This window comes from Myodes glareolus, chromosome 4 (genome assembly GCF_982192425.1).
Source record: "Myodes glareolus chromosome 4, mMyoGla1.1, whole genome shotgun sequence".
NCBI lineage: Eukaryota > Metazoa > Chordata > Mammalia > Rodentia > Cricetidae > Myodes > Myodes glareolus.
In genome coordinates, this window is record NC_142029.1 from 110,741,593 (window position 1) to 110,761,055 (window position 19,463).

The 19,463-nt window shown below is 45.3% G+C and overlaps 1 protein-coding gene and 1 long non-coding RNA gene across 2 annotated transcripts in view; one reads left to right on the forward strand and one right to left on the reverse strand.

Annotated features, from left to right (window-relative positions):
• Hephl1 (hephaestin like 1) overlaps positions 1-16,399 on the forward strand; it is a 57,682-nt gene extending 41,283 nt beyond the window's left edge. The window contains exons 14-20 of the mRNA XM_048433787.3: positions 2,349-2,489; positions 5,636-5,742; positions 6,832-7,054; positions 8,282-8,421; positions 13,635-13,797; positions 14,280-14,351; positions 14,446-16,399. Of these exons, the coding sequence (XP_048289744.3) occupies positions 2,349-2,489; positions 5,636-5,742; positions 6,832-7,054; positions 8,282-8,421; positions 13,635-13,797; positions 14,280-14,351; positions 14,446-14,648 (1,049 nt within the window). The 3' untranslated portion in view covers positions 14,649-16,399. The remainder of the gene's footprint in view (positions 1-2,348; positions 2,490-5,635; positions 5,743-6,831; positions 7,055-8,281; positions 8,422-13,634; positions 13,798-14,279; positions 14,352-14,445) is intronic.
• On the reverse strand, positions 1,905-4,626 carry LOC125400086 (uncharacterized). The gene is made up of 3 exons (XR_007231875.3): positions 4,480-4,626; positions 2,916-3,080; positions 1,905-2,816 (listed from the first exon to the last, which is right to left on the reverse strand). It is a non-coding gene; the product is annotated as an uncharacterized LOC125400086 (long non-coding RNA).
• Positions 16,400-19,463: the final 3,064 nt, after the last annotated feature.

The following is a 19,463-nucleotide window of genomic DNA, read 5'->3' on the forward strand; positions in this document are numbered from 1 at the left end:
CAGCAGAAAAAAATATTAAAATTTGCAGGCAAATAGATGGATCTAGAAAACATCATATTGAGTGAGATAACCCAGACCCAGAAAGACAATTATCACATGTACTCACTTATAAATGGCTTTTAGACATAAATCAAAGAAAAAGCAGCTTACAATTCACAACCCCAGAGAACCTAGACAACAAAGTGGACTAGGGTAGAGAGACATACATGGATCTAATCTACATGGGAAGTAGAAAAAGACAAGATCTCCTGAGTAAACTGGGAGCATGGGATCATGGAAGTGGGTAGAAGGGGAGGGGAGAGGAAGGTAGGGGAGCAGAGAAAAATGTATAACTCAATAAAGACAATAAGAAAAAAGCTGAGCATGAGCCAAAAGGAGCCCCCTTGTGTGTTGGGTGCCAGGAGTGACAGGTCTCAACCTGACCTATGGACTGCAGAACCGACCATGTGTAAGCACAAACTCTGGGCTGGCCGATGCCCCAGCTGTGTGACTGGCCATCAACAATGCCCTTCCAGCTTCCTTCCCTGTTTCCCCGCACCTGGAAGACATTAGACCCACCCCATCTGAAAAGAATATTTTTAAGGCAGAAGACTAAATTAGAGGACTTGGGAAATACTTCTCTGCTTTTTACACCACAGGTAACTTTGCGAGTGTGGGTTACACAGTGTTTCCAATATCACAATGATGGCTGTTATCCAGCCTAGCCTTGATGACGTGCTCCCCTCCCCCACACCTCCGTGTTCGGCTGTCTCACCAGCTTGTTTGCCATTTCCACATGAGTAATCCATGAGTCACTCATTGGAGCTGCGCGTGTTCTCAGAGCTCCAAAGAAAAGGGTTGGGCTAGCAGGGGGGCTGGGCGTGCTCCTCAAGAGCCTGGCTTGGTTGGTATGGGGGAAATGAGGGACATACATTAGGGGCAAGTTCGCAGCCATCGTCCAGTGGAGAGCGAGGCTCCTTTGCTGTTTGCAGCTTAGAGTGGCCTGGACTCCCAGTAACTCAGCGGGGCCGTGGCAGGTCCGCCTCTGTCCACCATGCTCTGTGTCCCCTCACATTGCACTGCCAGCCAGAAGACACTTTTTTAGCCACGAAGGCTTGTGCACAGGCTTGTGCAGTGGACTGGTAAACAGCAGTGAGTGATAACTTTATTGTGTGCAAACTGCCTGAGCCATATCCATGCTTACTGTTTAAACACATAGCAGTTCCTTTTTGCTTCTGGAGAGAACTATAGTTCAACAGACTTTAGATGTATTAATGACCTTATCCGTGTTCCTCAGGATCAAAGACATAGCTTGCTTCAGTGACAAATGAATGGGTGTTGTCACACCATTAACCCTCCAAGGGCATATCTCTGGATGAATGTAGAATACAAAGGCCCAAGCGGTAACCTTAGGGCTCAGGTGGGAGACACTTCTGCAATGGGAGTCTGAAGATGACTGTGATGACTGTGAGCGCCTCACTGCATCTTGTTGGGGTGTTTCCCTAGCACTGCAAAGCAAAAGGCACTTGACATGAGGAAGATACCACTGGTCAGGCGATCTTACATATTGAGAGACTGCACCAGACGGGCATCAATGACATGATATCCATGTGTCAAGAGTTAGCACCAGACATGCAACATGGCTTTGTTACCCTAAGTCCCTTTATTACCTATCGTTTCATGGGAGCTCATTATTAATATCAACCCCATTTACTAAACCATAAGCGATTTTGATCCCTTAAGGTTTCACACTGCATTAGCATTCATCAGTCTTCTGTTCCTTCTGAAACATCATGATCAAGACAACCTGTGCTTCTGCTTCCGGAGGGCTAGGGGCCTGGCACGGCAGGGAGGCAAGACAGTAGGATGGCAGCAAGAAGAGGAAGCTGAGAGCTCGCATCTTTCAGAGCAGGCACAAGGCAAACTTTTAGAGCTAGCAAACTGGAAATATGTAGATTTTAATCTCAAAGTCTATCCCTACTGATATACTCTAGCAAGTTTAAACCAACTAAACCTCCCAAATAGTGTCACCAACTGGAGACCAAGACTACGGGGGACACTTCTCATCCAAAGGATCACAGCTTACAACGAAACACTGGTGCTCCAGAGCAGTGGGAAGCTAAGAATTTCCTGAATACTTGGCTTTGTTGAGAGAAATAAACTCTACAATACCTATGCAATGCCATTTAATAGTCCTGTGGGAGCAGTCCTAGTGAACCCATTCTGCGGATGAGAAAAATTGAGATTCTGATTACACAATTCACCCAAGGCCTTTTGTTAAGGAAAAGAGGAAGAATTTGGACTCAGGTTGGCCCCACTGCTAAGCATGACATAATATTTGTAATGTCCTGGCTGTGTTTTGCCTTTAGGCCCAATGATCCATGCCGAGGTGGGGGACTCCATCCTCATCATCTTTAAGAACAAAGCCAGTCGGCCTTACTCCATCACAGCCCAGGGTGTGGAGGACTCGGACAGTGGGAAGCGTCTCGAAGTGCCTGTTACACAGCCAGGTAAGTCACACGCAAGCTCTGCTCCATCCTGATGAGGTAGGTCACCGAGATCTCCTCTTCTGGTCTCCGAGGGTCTTGAATGACGTCTTAGGTGTGTCTCAGTCACAGCCTAGATCCTAGGGTATGGGCTCTTCATATATCCAGTGGGAACATCCATGGCGAACCCACTGAGCGATATCTTGGGTCAGAGATCATTTTCAACATTTGAAACAGAAAAGAAACAACAAAATACCCAGAATCCATCCTAACAGAAATCCCACAATGCAGACACCATTTCGTCAGTTCAGAAGTCATTAATCATAGAGTCCATTGTTGTCTTATCTGTTACTAAAACAAGGAAAGAAAATGCACTTTCAATTAAACTATAACATGTTCCAAATTTGAAGATGCATCCTATCCGAATCTGTTAAAATGGGAGTGTTTTACCTTTACAGCTCATGAAATATGCATGGCTATGTCCATTCAACCAACGATGAAGGCACAGAATAGCAAATAAACAGACCAGGCCTTGGGTGAATGACCATGGTAACTCTGTTTGACTCCAGGACCTGATCCCTTCATCACACATTTCTCTGAAGTGACCAAGATGAGCTGAGGGGAGAGAAAGAAGATACAATGAACCATTTCAGTAGGAACATAGATTATAAAAAGGTCTAAATGGTGGAGAATTTTTTGAAATATTCACATGAAGTTTACAAATGGTCATAAATATTCAACTTTTTTGAATACATGCTAAGGAGTACATCCACTGGGTTGTGTGGTGAGAACATGGTAGTTTTAAAGAAATTGTCAAAATGTCTTCAGAAGTGGCTGTACACTGTTCCCACCTTGAATGAGAGGGCCTTCTTGACCCATATCCTTACCAGAATTTTCTGTCTTAACCTTTGGTCATTCCAACTGGTACATGGTGATATTGACTCACTGCTTTAACTGGCAGTGCCCCGATGGCATATAATTTTCATTATCTTTTCATTACATGCTTGCCCTTGGTGAGGTGTCTGTTGAGTCTGACCTGAGCTTAGTCCCTGGAACTCATGTGAAAAGTTAGATGCGGTGGTTTGCGTCTGTTACCCCCGCACTCCGTGTGCATCTGTTAGCCCCGCACTCAGTGTATATTATCCCTGCACTCCTACAGCAAGAGAAACAGTGAGAAGCTGTAGGCCAGGCAGCCTCAAGCGTGTCCCACAGCAGAGCCATCAAGAGCCCCAGCTTCAATAAAGGGGAAGGCAAGAGCTGAGTCCTGAAAGTTGTTTTTCCTGAAATTGCGTGCCGTGACACACACCACCTGTACTCTCACACACATCATCACGTACATACACACACACGTACATACACATCACATACATACATACAGCAATAACAAATACATTTTTAAAACTGAAAAGTAAGCAGCCCCGCTCAATTTTGGTCTTTTGAAATCGAGCCATTGTGTTTGTTACTGTTTGATGCCGCGATTTAGCACTAGAAAAGAGAAAGCTTATTTGGGCTCGCAGTTCCAGAGGGAAAAGCTCCGTAATGTTGGAGGAGGCTTCAGGCATCTGGAATGGGAAGTTGAGAATTCACACTTCAGACACAGGTGACAGAGCTGAAAGTGGAGCGAGACTATGAACTCTCAAAGCCCACTCCCAGAGATGTGCTTCTCAGCAAGACCCACCTCCTGAAGGGCCCATAACTCCCCAGACAGTCTCACCAATTGGAACAAGGTTAGACATTTCTCATTCAGACTACCACAGCCATTCGCGCATCAAATATTTACCGAAACGCTTTCCCTTGCCACTGGGCAAACAACAGATTATTCCAAGTTAAAGAGCACCTGCAGCCACGTGCCTTTCTGATGGTAAATCCAGCTGTTTGTCTAGTCCCTCACAAGGCAAAGAGGCTTCAAAGAGACCGTAGAAATCACCTCTGACGCTGTATCCCTGCCCACTGTTACAGCAGAAGAAAAGGGAGTTCCATGAACACATCACTTCTGTTTGCTTTGTATACATACACTAAGGCAACGGTTCGTCGTTCTGATCAGATGGGAACGGGGTGTAGAGAGTCCAAGGAGCTTCCCGGTGAATCTTCTGCAGTGTGGCTACCATGCTAGTTAATATGAAGATATTGACTCAGGGCAAGACCCTGGGTCAGCCCCAGTGATGTATAGATATGGTGCCTACTCATAGTGGGTGTGTATACTTGTTTTTAGAGCATAAAGAAGTCAGCTGGGTGTGGTGGTGTGTGCCTATGAATACTCAGGAGGGTCAGGTGAGAGTCCTCAAGGCTGAGGCTAGTTTAGTCTGTCAGCAACAGTGGGAGATGAAGCCTGTTCACCTCTTACCCCTGACGAGACACTGTTGCCTACGCAGTTCAAGGAGGAGTCCTTTCCAGAAGCCTCCATGTGGGTGTAGCAGGCATTAGCACGAAGCAAAATTAGAGTTATTAAGAAGAGGACCGCACACACCCAAGGGGTTGGGGTGGGCTTCTCAGGAGGTAGGATCGCACTGAAGTATCTTAGCCCTTGCTATGCACATGGTTTTGTAGCCTCTGACATCACATTGTTCAAACGTTGTAATTTACAACCAGGTTCAAAGATTAAGCAAAGTTTAAAGATTCAATTTACAATGCTCCTGCTTACTCAGTTCTCTCACTGTAGAGAACTTCCTCTCAGTTTGGAGATGAAACCGAAAGGTGGTGTGCGGTTTTATGAGGGGTATTGATAAGGATATTCAAAGGTCATGGAGTTTAAGACATCCCTAAGCCTGGCTCTTTAGCTGGTAACTCTGTTGTTTGAGCTGTCACTCAGAAGACGGAGTGTGGACCCCGCTAAGCCGGCCTGCACCGTGGGTTTTGTTCTACCTGGAACCGCGGGACTGAGGGCTTTGTCCCCTTCTCTGTCCCCTGTGTCCTGCTGCTCTGTCTTTACTCGGTGCTACACAGGGAGACTTGGTTTCAGAAAACAAAAACGCAATTAAAAAAAATTAACATTTAACCACCCGGAGTATGAAACACTGCCTCCATGTATTTAGTTACATTATTTCAATTAATCCTTAAAAAAAAAAAACTCAAAATATGGAGACTAACCTAGTATACTGATAAGATAAAGATCTGCCTGTAGTTCTTCAGGTAAATCTAATAACCAATTTCAATTTTCTCTTTAATGTCAGGAGAAATAAAAACTTACAGGTGGAATGTCCCCAAGAGATCAGGTCCTGGACCCTCTGATCCTAATTGTATCCCGTGGGTATACTATTCAACAGCAAACTTTGTGAAGGTAAGGTGGAGAGAGGAACTGGGCTGGTTGCAAGGTTAAGGCCACTCCCATTCTGTGGGCACATGACATAGAACAGGCTCTCAAACAATAGTCCACTGGCCAAATCCAGCCGAATCTACCCACCAGTACCACCCATGGGTGCAACAGAGGCAGTAGAACCCACAAAGCAAAAAAATACTTAGTATAAAATGCTTTATAACTAATTTAAGTTTTCTAACTGCTGGTATAGGAATATACAAATGAAATATTACTTAGTTTCCAAGTATAGAACCTCCAAGAATATTTGAGTCACGTGAGAATATGCTAGTTTGGAAGGAAACAAGTGTCCCACAATAGATTTTGTTTTTGATTTTGGGAGGTGTGAAATCTTTTCCTTTTAATTACATTTATGCATGTGTGCATAAACACATGTGCATGCCACAGCACATACATAAAGGTCAGAGCACAACAAAGAAGTAGGCTCTCTATTTCTACTTTGTGGGTCCCAGGGATAAAGCTTGGGTCATTAGGCTTGGTGGCAGGTCGTTCCTGGCTGAGCCATCTCTCAGGCTGCTCGTTAGAAGAATGGTTGAGGTTCAGGGACAGAAGCACACCCCAAGATTAACTAAAACTGCAGAATCTTTGGATCATAAATAGTCTGAGAATTAAAAAGCAAAGATACAATGACGACTTTGAGTTATGAACCTGTTGTATGTAAAACAGCAGTAGCATTTAACCAAATGACATAAACCAAAGCCCAAACCAGAGTCATATCCTATGCAAAATGTAATCGTTGTTAAAGTTGGGCGTTCTCTTCACTGTCTGCTCTCTCAGCAGCACCTTAGATATTAGGAATTAATGTCTTGGGGTTCAGGAGATCAGCACACAGGTCATTTGGAAATGTGTATTTGTACATAAGCAGCATGGGAAACTTATTTGATGATTCAATTATGCATCTCAAATATATGGAGTACTTGTGTTATGCAAATTCCAGCTGGCGGTGGACTGAGCCAGGGTGAGAGAGCAGGTGGTGTTCTTGCTGCAAGGGTGGCAGGTGGCAAGGATGTCACATTTAATCTCTCATCTACGTTGGTCATTTTATCCTTCCAGGATACATACAGTGGCTTGATGGGGCCTCTCATCACATGCCGAGAAGGGGTGTTGAATGAAAAGGGAAGGAGAAGTGACGTGGATTACGAGTTTGCTCTGCTATTCCTGGTGTTTGATGAGAATGAATCATGGTATCTGGATGACAATATTAAGAAGTATCTCAACAAAGATCCACGAGATTTCAGGCGCACCGATGATTTTGAAGAAAGCAACAAGATGCACGGTATGCGAGCATTTAAAGAGAGACTGCTGCTGAGACAGGCCACTGTTGAGACCCAGGCCCCTCCCCCAGGGACACCTGCAGAAAGCCCTCTGAAGCACTTTCAGGAGTGAGCCAGCCTCACCGCTGAGGCGCTGTGCTTTTTGTTCAGTCTTAACTGCCTCTGAGACTGGCAGCTGTGAAGAAGTCACTTTTTTAAAGATCAAATTGTCACTTATTGATGTTTAAATGTGAATCCATCACAGCTTCTGTGTCGTCAAAATTAAGGATTTGGATTAATTCTCTGGTACATGAAATGTCACTCACAAATTTTATTTCATGTGAGTGTGTTACTGAATTGGATACCACTTAAAGAAGCTTGCTTTTTGATAGTTTGGGCAGGAGTGACGTGTGTGCAAGGACACACTCACGCTCTCTCACCAAGATCTACATTCAAAGATGGACCTTGCTCCAGGTTTCTGCGGAGTAGAACTCCGTGGCAGGGTCCCCCATCCACACTCTCTTCCTCACCCATCTCTGCTGTCCCTCAGCGTGTTCTCGGCTTGCAGCAAATAGAGCTCCCTGGCTGTGTCATGGTGCACGGACTAAAAGGCTGGTAGGAGGCAGAGGGCAGAAGCAGCACTGCAAGCTCAGTCTGCTTTGCCCACAGCGAGGCCTGTGCAGCCTGCCTGCTGCTCTTTTTACAGACTCGGTTGGGCTTACTCTAGTTATCAGAAAGTGAAGCATTAAGAGCACAGTAGACATAGATTCAAATGGATTCGGCATGTGCATGCGCGTGTATGTGCGTGTACGTGTGTGTGTGTATGTGTGTGCGTGTGTGTGTATGTGTGATTTATCCATTCCATACCCATATGTTTTGCACACACATGTATGTGCTACTTTCTTTGTGTATAGCATGAGAGAAATCTAAATGTGGTTTCTCACTAACACCCTTGCAGTTGGCTTCCCGAAGAGGCCTGTGGAGTAAATGCTAAGCACCATGTTACTTGCGATGCAATTCTGAAAGAAAAACTGAGATGTTTCTTTCCCATATCCCTACATGCAAAGATTTCGTGGTTATCTGAGTTCTGGATCTAGAACAGCAGGGTCATTGACAAGTGAGGGAGGCCGGTTCTTGTCTGTCTGGCAGATAAAAATACGAATAGCCTAGACCTTGAACCATTTCTACCATCGGGGTAAAGGGTACCTGTCCTCCACTGACCTGAGGCTATTTTATTTTCATCTTCTTAGCCATTAATGGCAAGATATTTGGAAACCTTCCTGGTCTCATAATGACAGAAGACACAATGACTAACTGGTATTTGCTGGGAATAGGAAGCGAGGTGGACATACACACCATCCATTACCACGCAGAGAGCTTTCTGTTCAAGGTAAGTGTCGGGGAAGTGTTCGGGGGAGACAGTTAGGGCATTTCTGAGAGGAAGCAGATTAGTTGTCGATAAGGCCAAGAGGGACTCATTAAAGAATAGAACAGAGTGGCTATACTCTTCTCCTGGTGCGTTTCATAATGTTTGTGTTCGTATGGTTTCTCGTAAACCACCAACCTCTCTGAGTTTCAGATGAGAGTTCAGCCATCAGTAGTCTGGCCATAATTGTGAGCAATGTGGAGTGTGCTGTTAACACTGTCTATGAACTCCCATGTGTTTGGGGCTTTCCCTGGTCCTTCTCTCCCTTCCCTTCCCTCCCCTCCCCTCCCCTCCCCTCCCCTCCCCTTCCCTTCCCTTCTTTTCCCTCCCCTCCTCTCCCATCTCTTCTCCTCCTCTCCTCTCCCCCACCCCTCCCCTCCTTATTTCTTTCCCTTCCCTGCCATCTCTACTTCTTGTTCTCCTTGACCAGTTAATAAAACAGCCCTGTCTAGTAAAGGAGCTCTTTTGAGCTCCAGCTTGGGCAGCTTCATCTTGACTTTTGTCCGAGAGCTGGGATTCACCATCTGTGACCTTCTGCCATGTGGGCAATGCTGGCTGCCCGGTAGAATCACCTTTGGAGCTGTTTAAAGAACACGCCTCACCCCAGACCTGATGAATCAATGTTTAGGGATAAAGTCTAAATATCTCGGGTTCTGGTGTTTCCTACAAGAGGCGATATAGCCAAATCTGATACACGAGGCAGCAGAACCAGCCCAATGTCTGTGTTTCAAAGCAGTCAGGTGTTGTCAACCATGATTAGAGTGTCACAGATTGAAGAATTTTCAGAAAATTTATTTTTCAATACACATTTTAAATGTTAAGTAAAAAAATCATAACATTATAAAAAGCTCATCTATATATTATGTATGTTTAAAACGAAGATTTAATTCACATTGCATAAAATTCCACTTATTGTAAGGTTCTTGTTTTGGTTTTTTTTTTTTTTGTTAGCACAGTGGTCTAGCCAGCAGTTAAAGCAGAGAATCCCCATCACCCCCACCCCTCCCCACCCCACTACCCCTGTAGGTCGCTTCAGCACCCAGGCTGAACATTTGGCTAACACCATTCTATTTCTGTCTCTGCTATGATCTGAATGTGCTTCCCCCAAATCACATGTTGGAGACTTGATCCCAAGTCCCATCTGTGTGGGCAGGTGGGGCCTGATGGCCAGCGATCAGTTTCAGGCTGGAATTCTCATGCATAGAGAGATGCCGTCATGTTGCCGAGGCTGCAGACTTGAGCTGCTGCTCTCCGCATGGTGTCCTTGTGCCTTTAGCCACGGGACAGTGCAGCAAGGAACACCTACCAGGTCAGACCTCTTCATCCTGGGTTCCCAGCCTCCCAAACTGCAACAAAAGATCCCTCTTCCTGGGCCTTCCAGATGGCTCATCGGGCAAAGGTGCTTGTCCTGCTAGGCTGATGACCTGAGTTTCACCCTCAGGATCACAGTGTGAGGAGAGAACCGAGCCCCTAGAGCAGTCTTCTGATCTCCACACATGCACTATGACATTCTTATGAACACACACACACACACACACACACACACACACACACACACAGAGAGAGAGAGAGAGAGAGAGAGAGAGAGAGAGAGAGAGAGAGAGAAAGAGAGAGAGAGATGTTAAAATCTAAAATAAAATTAAAATAAATTTCACAGACTATATCTGTAGTAATAGCCACAGTAGTTTGCCATAGAAACTGGGCATTACTGGTGCAGGCCTTTAATCCCAGCCCTAAGAGGAATATAAAATGGGAGCAGATAGCTCTCAGACATAGTCTCATTCTGAGATTCCTGGAGACAGGATCACCGTTTCATATTGAGGTTGAGGTAAGAGCCAGAGGCTGGCTGTTTTGTTTTTCTGACCTTCAGATTGAACCCCAATATGTGTCTCTGGGTTTCTATTAATCATGCAACACATATTTCTAGACTTTCAGTATTCTTGTGTAGAAGCCAAGCAACTTGCAGTATCTTACTCACATCAGCCTGCTTTGTTAGCACAGGTGCTGGGTCTCATGCATCTCGTACATGTGACAACTTTGTTTCACAGAGTTGCAGTCCATCATGTGGACACAGTGCCATGTATTAATTTTCCCAATGAGAACTGTGAGAAGGTTCCCAAGGAGGGTCAAATTCACTGTAAATAGATGCACACATTTATGCATGAATCCAAGCCTTTATTTCCTAGAAAAAAATGTGCTGAGTTGCTAAACCATGTGGTAAATGTGGAGTTGGAATTTTCTTTGGGTCACCAACCAGCTCCCAAATAAAGACATGGAGACTTACTGATTATGAATGCTCAGCCTAGCTTAGGTTTGTCCCATGTTTAACTTAACATGCTTCTCTTCACCTACGTTCTGCCTCAGGGCTTTTGACTTTTGTTTCATTCTGTAAGTCCTGCTTCATTGATTTCTCCATGTCTGGCTGGGCCCTGGTATCTCCTTTTCTTTCTTCCTGTAGCCTAAATTCCTCCTCCTACTTAATCTCCCTGCCCAGAAGTTCCGCATATACCTCCTCCCCCACCATTGGCCATCAGCTTTTTATTAGACCAATCAGGTGTGTAACATGAGGGCCTGCTGGTTGGGGTTTTTTGTCCTACCCAGTTCCCACAACCAGCAAGTCCCAAAGAAAATCACACAGAGAGTCTGCATTACTTATAAACTGATTGGCCCATTAGCTCAGACTTCTTATTAGCTCTTATAGCTCATATTAGCCCATTGTTCTTATATATGTTAGCCACATGGCTCAGTACCTTTCTCAGCGGGGCAGCTCACATCCTGTTTCTTCGGTAATCTGGGTTGAAATGGGGGGAATAGGCTTCCTTCTTCCCAGAATACTGCTATTATCCTTGCCCCACCTCTACTTACTGTCTGGTTGACATGCCTATACTTCCTGCCTGGCCAATCAGTGTTTATTTAAAATATGATTGACAGAATACAGACAATTCTCTCACACCACTTTCCCTCTTTTTTTTTTTAAACAAAGGAAAATATCCATAGTCCATTTGTTGGGAATGTGGGCATAGTATTCCAGTATTCCAGGCTACTTCTGGCTGGTTGGGGGCACTGATAATCTTATGGGGACCTAAAGAAAATTTAGAATTATCATCAAGTCCTGACTGGAGTATCCTGTGAGTCTTGATCATCTCAGGCAGCAGTCTTGAATCTGTTCTGGATGTAGAACTTAGATATCCAGGCCATCTGTTCCTACCGGAGATTTTTCAGGTGATCTTCCTTGATCAAACCTGATTTTTCTTAGCTCAGAATGAATCCACAGCCTCTCATTTCCTGTGGAAATAAAAGCAAATCCTCTCTTCTCCAAAGTAACATACTTTTGACTTCAAATTTGAAGCCAAGGTATTTTCAAAATACCTATCTTGGATTAATTCAGCAGCATTTATAAGCAAATATCTTCTAGCAGCTGTTGCTCCTTCCTCAGCATTCAAACAATTCAAAGAGAGCATAATAACATACAGTATCAAGATTCTTTGTGTATTTTCCATCTTTATGTAGTTTTACTTTAACCTATATTTCTTTTATTTTTACTTTTATGTTTTGGGTTTTTGAGACAGGTTCTGTGTATCTTTGTCCTGGAACTCCCTCTGTAGACCAGGCTATCCTTGAACTAACAGAGATCCACCTGTCTCTGCCTCCCCAGTGCTGGGATTAAAGGTGTCTGCCACCACACCTTGAATTTACAGAGGTCTGTCTGCCTCTGTCTCCCAAGCTTTGTGATTAAAGGCCTGTGCTACCACACCTTGACTCACAGAGGTCTGTCTGCCTCTGCCTCCCAGACATTGGGGTTAAAGGTGTGGACCACCACACCCAACTATTTTCTTTCTTTCTTTCTTTCTTTCTTTCTTTCTTTCTTTCTTCCTTCCTTCCTTCCTTCCTTCCTTCCTTCCTTCCTTCCTTCCTTTTTTCCTTCCTTTCTTTCATTTTTTTAAGGACTTTAACCTTTAGCCTGCATATATTTTTAACACATAGTAAACCATTTAGAGGTTTTCTTTGTCTTTGAATCTATCTTTACTGTATATCTCTCTCTTTTTCTGACACATGAACCTTTAATTTACTAAGCAGTATAGAGAGGATTAAAGCCGCGGCTTTGATGGCTAGATCCAGCCCATTCCTTAGCTTTCTGTGATTCCAGCCTCATGGCAGAAGTACCAGCTCTGTACCACGTTTATGGCCACAACTCTATGGTCCCTGCCAGCAAGCAAGCTGCAGCATTCTGCTCACAGACCACACTCAGTCAGACCACCTGCCTGAAAGAGTCAGAGTTTGCCCTGGCAGGATGACCCAGAAAGCTGGCATTTTACAATGGCACAGCTTTTTCCTGCTACGGCTGAAAACCAAAAAACATGCTTTTTATCAACACAATTTAAGTGTTTCGTGGCAGGACCTCTTAAAAGAGCTGCAGGGTTTTGCAGCTAAAGCTGAGTCAGGAAGCCTCTCTTAGATGAGAACGCTTGCTTGCCTCTAGCAAGCAGAGCAGACCTGAGAAATTGCTGCTACCAAGAAACCATGCACATGGGTTTGGTTTAACTGGGAGCCTTGTTTAATTGGGAACTGCTCCGGGCAGTTGGTACTCACACTGTGGCACGTGTTTTACTCAGCTTGCTGTTTCTACTTAGTGTCCTGGCTGCTCGAGTGCTCTGCAGCACAGCAACGCCTCTTAAAGCAGCCGTATCTGTTTTTTTGTTTTGTTTTGTTTTTATTTGTTCAGTTTTCTCAGGCCCTATGTGAAATTTGGGCCCCACGTTGGGCACAATAAGTGTGTGTTTAATTTTATAAGAATCCGTTCAACTGTTCTAGATGAGGTGGTATAGTTTTTCCTCCCCCAGGGAAACACACTAGAGTGCTCATGCCCCTGGTCACACCTGTGCTTTCAAGGTTGTTCCTGTGTCATTCTTTTCTGAGTCAGTTTGCTCTGCACTAGCCTTGCTTTACATGGGTGTTAGGGCATTGTGGATGGTCATCACTGCAAGTTTATCACATTGATCTGTTAAGAAAAAAAAAACAGTTTTACCTTTCTTCATCCCTATTGTGCTCTGATCCTGCTTTTCTTGACTTTTGTCACTTTTTATTCCTTCCTTCTACTTACTGTACTTCTTCTCTTCTTTTTCTTCTTACCATGCTGAACAAAAAAAGCCACAGGCCATGTCTTTTGATGTTTGCAGATAGACAATTTCTACCGAGAAGATGTGTATGATCTCTTTCCTGGGACATTTCAAACCATTGAGCTGTTTGCTGATCACCCAGGGACATGGCTGCTGCATTGTCATGTATCTGACCACATTCATGCCGGCATGGAGACCACCTACACTGTCCTCAGGAACATAGGTACTGTCTGTCAGTGATGCCAGTCCATGGCACCAATCCTCCCATAGACCTGGAAACAGGAGGCATGAGGAAAAACACAGGTACAGACCCCAAGGGGCTCAGAGTGGAGTAAGAGAGACAAATAAGTGAATGTGTAACCACATGGAGAAAGATATGCAGAAACAGAGTGCAGAGGGCAGGGATCAGAGGCAGCAGGAGGAGGCAGAGGAGGAGGGCATGTTTGATAGTCTGGGACAGGAGCCAAGGCATAAGATGCTATAATCTAAAGAGGGATCTCAGTGGATGAGCAGACACTCAGAAAGTGGAGAGGGTGGTACTTGATACTGGCGTTAAACAGAAAGACGACAGAAATGGGATGGGAGTAAAGTTCTTACTGGTCAAAAGACATGACTTTCATGTACCATGAAAAGGATCTCTATTTATAAACATTTATGCACACATATATGTATGTATGTATGTATGCATGTATGTATTTTGTCCAGACAACAGGACTCCATATTCTACCAAGTCCCCTTCTGGAGCAGGATCTCATGTAGTCACTGTGCCCTCCAAAGGTAAGGACACCTTCTCCAAACCCTATACGAGTATCCCAGTGTTTGACTCCTTGGGGGAGGCCAGTACCTGATGCCTCACTTGCTTCTCTCACAGAACAACCCGGCAAGGAAGACCTCTATTTCTTTGGCAAGAATCTGCGCCCTAGAGGAGCCAAGGCAGCCCTGGTCATCCTCTTCATCCTGGGGCTCCTGCTTCTGGTCGCCACTGTGATTCTCTCCCTCAGACTTCGCTCTGCACAAAGGCAGACAGCTTACAGGGAAGTCCAGTCCTGTGCACTCCCCACAGATGCTCTGTGAATGCTCCGGCCTTCTCGGCAGAGAGCGGTCAGGCTCTGTGACTGGCCGCAGAGTGGCCAACAGGGACACTGGACCAATGCATTGTTCACCAAGGAACTTCGACCCTGTATCCTAGATCAGGCCTCTGAGCCTCTGGAATGCCATCTAAAGCAATGTGCTTTTATTTATTTATTTATTTTAACGGCTGTGAATGATTCTCAGGTAGAAAATACACAAAAAAGGAGAACGCACTGGCTTGAGAAGGGCCAGCCACCAGTCTGTTTTGTGCACAACTCACTCGGGGGGGGGGGGGTGCGCCCTCTGAGAGATACTTTCATGGCTTTAAATTGAATGGTGCTTCCTCAGCTAGTCACCAAGGTTTCTAGATGGGAAGTTCTTAGGGGGTATGAGAGAGCTTCAGACATCTGTCTGTCTAGAATCACACTAACGTGCGAAATCATCCCCTCAGCCATTCCAGGGCGAACAACTTTCTGAGGAGTTGGTGGGAATGTCCAAGTCAGTATGAGCTGATGGGAATGGACCACATGAGTCTCTCTGAGGCTTCCAGTAGCTCTCCAGGCCTTTCCCCCTCTGATGCAGAGAGCCTGTGCATTGTCTGTGATACAAGCCAAAGTTATATGGTTATTTATTTCATTGCTGCTGTTTTTAATCCAACCTGTAGGAATACTTGAACGTTTACAATTCACTTCATGCTACATTTTTATCACGTGTCTCCGTGGCTTCGTCTATTTTCAAAACTCAACTAATGGGTTCTTATTTCAGGATGAGGGAGGGCTAGAACCAGTGAAGGAGCAGGCGTGGCTTCTTCAGTGTAAGCCAGAGACTCCCTGTCAGGGCTTGAACCCTCAGTCTGACTTTTCATTCATTTGGGGGGCATTTTTCCACATCTCCATCTTCTGTGAAAGTTACAGTTTCATCATGTGAGGGACGGCAGGAGGCATACATCAATCAATGCGACTGACTGGCTGGAAAAATCTCTTAAAATCCTGTATTCCATGCTTGTTAAAGACATAGCCTTGAGAGGATGGAGGCAGCTAGAAAAGGTAGTCCCGGTGGCTACTAAACCATTAGATCCGTTTTTGAAATAAGTATTATAGCTGCCAAGACTCACGCAATCAGGAAACAATGAACAAAGCTAAGGAGGAAAGGACAGGGTGCATCCTCTCCTAGGGACCCTAGAGGTTCGATGTAAGATTGGTGAAAGCAACATTGTTTATTACTAGGCTGGGAATCTACCTTGGCTCAGGACAAGCTGCCCTGGGATGCTGTGGCCAGACACATGATGTGAGACCTGCCTTAGCAGTGGGTCACTTGAGTGTCCAGGTGAACGAGTAGGATCTAATAAATACTCTGGTGAAGGGATCTCTCGTGCTTTATTTTAATCTTCTTGGTGAGGGGAAACTGACAGAAACCGCAGTCTTACATAAGCCGGATGCTACTGCTAATTCTGTTTGTAGTCTGCCTGAACACCTTGTCAAACAGGGCATCCATGCGACTTTGAATTCTGACCCGCTAACCACTGACAGTGTGATTTTGTGGCTTCTTGGAGTTCATGATTGGTAGGCTGAATGATTACATGAGAAGTATGGTGAGCACCTACGGCTTTCCTTTAGTAAGTCAAAAACTTGTTTAGTTGTGAAAATCCTTTTTTCCTTTTTCACTTATTTTTTTTAAATGAAAACAAACCACAAAGTAGTTTTGTTGCACTATTTCTCTTTTTAATAAAGTTTCATATATTCTAAAATGGCAAATTTGCATTGGTTTTTTTTCTACTCAGAATTAGCTGTCACTTAAAAGGTGGTTAGAACAGAAAGAATTATAGGAGCTGGAGAGGCGGCTCAGCAGTTAAGAACATGGGCGGTTCTTCCAGAGGAAGAGCCCAACACCCACCTCGCAACTGTCTGTAACTCCGAGATCTGACGCGCTCGCACAGACATACATGCAGGCAAAACACCAATGCACATAAAATAAAAAATAAATTAGAAAAGAAGAACAGAACTATATTACATATTTATTCTCTATAACTATGTCAGTTGTACCTATTAAAGTGAACAAAATCATATATTACCCAATATGACTCCTCCCATGTGGTCATTTCTGACTCTCAAACTCGCTCTCCTGAGATAATCATCATTTCTCTCACCATGGAGGAGGTGTCCTTGCTCCTGGCAGAGCCAGGGCCTCTCCACTCAGTCTTGACTTCCCCTCCTTTTGCTTTCTCGAAGGCTTTTATTCCCCTATTATCAGTTTTTTTCTATCTACATCCTGCTATGAGCTAAGTTGCCAGCCATGTCCACCATTAAAAATGGAGATTAAGGTGCAATCTTCCTTAACACATCAGTCAGTGTCTCTCTTTAGCGCCGAGGGTAGAGAACTGCCCACATCTGCCTCCTGTACTGTGACCCCACGTACTCTTCAGGCCACATCAAGGGCTTGAAATCACCCAGCCGATAGGAAGGCCGACCCTGCACCCCAACCAGGTGGCGTTAAGAGGACATCTGCAAGACCCTTTTTCAGAGGTGTCTCCACTTTTATCTCACTCCAGCCACGAAGGACAGTTCCTGCCTTCCGGACAACCTTCTAGTCTTGTAGCTCTGCATGCGACTCCCCAGGCTCCCTTCGTCTGCCGTTTCTCTTTCTTCTCACTCTTTGGCTAGCTCCTCTCCTGACCTCTAAATGTTGGCATCCCCTGGAACTGGACACTGGGCCCATTGTGTTCCTTTGTCTGCTAATTAAATGACAACATTACTGTCCTCATTAGTGTGTGTGTGATGGCGTAGGACGGATGTGCCATGACATGCATGCGGCGGTCAGAGGATTGCAGGTCCACAGGTCATTGCAACAGCTCCCTACACAATGCTATTCTCATGTCTTCCGCGCGCTGTCGTCCCCAGAGCTGTCTGTTGCTATGCTATTCCAAATCAAATCAGGTCACTCCCTGGTGAGTGTGCCAACATCGTCCCATTACACTTTTAATTGCTCCAGACTCTTTACCCAGGTCTGTGAGACCCAGCAAACCCATGCCCATCTTTCCAGCTTCCTGTGTTCTCTTCTGCTCAGCTTCTTATCAGTGTTTGCACAGGATTTCTTGCCTTGGGGCCTTTGCGCAAGCTTCTCTCCAAGACTTTTATTCTCTTTGCTTCCTCTAGGATCCTTTTTTTTTTTTTTTTTTTTTAACTTTAGACACGAGCTCCCCAGACTGCCTTCCCCAGTGTGGTCCCAACTTCTGCTGTGTTCCATCTCCGATGTTCTGCTTTATAGCATTAATCATAGGACATAATTATTTGGTCTGTTAGTGTCAGTTTGGCAGCTGTGCAAGCTCCCTGGATGTAAGAACTGGTGATCTGTTCTGCTTGTTGCTGCCTCTGCAGCGCAGGCAGCCACGCAGTCCACAGCAGTTGCCGCCTCTGCAGCGCAGGCAGCCACGCAGTCCACAGCAGTTGCCGCCTCTGCAGAGCAGGCAGCCACGCAGTCCACAGCAGTTGCCGTCTCTGCAGCGCAGGCAGCCACGCAGTCCGCAGCAGTTGCTCAGCAAGTGTTTCTCCAAGGAGTACGTGAATATGCGCACAGCTCAGACAGCCTGGGGAGCTTGACTATTTTGACTTGAACTGTTTTCATTGCTAAAGATCTTGTAATCAGATGCCAAGGATGTCAAGCAAGCAAACCAGAATTTTGGGAGGCTGGCTGTAAGATCACACCCCACCTTGGGTCACTCTGCTTCCAGGGAGGGATGGGGCAGGGCAGACTTGATGTCATTTATTCCCCAAGTGCCTCTTATAGTTATCAGAAGGTAACATCATCACAAAGCAAAGGACATGAGAAGTTCTCTTTCTCTCTCTCTCCAACACACACACACACACACACACACACACACACACACACACACACACACACAACCTTTCTATGGTGATTCATTATTGGAGCCAACACCCAATTCTATTGCATGCTGACAACACCGGAGAATCTGGGTACAGGAGGCGGGTATATAAGAACTCCCAATCTTTTTACCACTCCTTTGAAAATCTGAAAATGAACTAAAACCAAACTGAAATCTGGGGTTGGGAAGATGGCTCAACTGGCAAAGTGATTGCCCCACTAATATGAGGACCCGTGCTTATATCCCCAACAGCAATGAGAGGAGCCAGGCATGGTGGCACATGCCTGTAACGGCCGTGCTGGGGAGGCAGACAGGAGAACCCTGGCACTCCGTGGTCAGCTAGTCCTGCTGACCTGATGAGCTCCAGCCTCAGTGAGAGAACATGTCTTAAAAACATAGGACGTGGAATGAGAGAACATCTCTGACTAGACTCTGCTCTCCACACACAGACACAATTTAAATGAAAATCTTAAGTCTATTTTGAAAGAAAAAAAAAAAGAACCCAATGCTGCCTATGCTTCCACTTGACTTGTAAAAGCCCGGAGGTTGCTATGCTAAGGGTGTGCAATTGAGGAGAGGCACCCCTCACTCGGATGGGCTCATGAAGTCCAGGCTGCCTAGAATTTACTGTGTGGACACGGGTAACCTTGAACTCTGGTCCTCCTACCCCTCAAGTGTCAGGACTGCAGGTTTGTGTCACCACGCTCCTCTGGTTTCCCACTTGATTCTAAGACAATCTCTGAGGGGACCTGGAGGACCGTCCTTATTTGGGTGACAAGTTGAGGATCTCTGGTGAAACATCCCTGGCCACACAGCAAGTAAGAGACAAGCCAAGCACTAGACTCATTGCTTTTCCTTCTGGTTTCCGCCCAAGAATGTTGGCCTAGCCAGATATTTTTTCATCTGACTTTCTGGAGTAAGAAAAACGACTCCTTCAA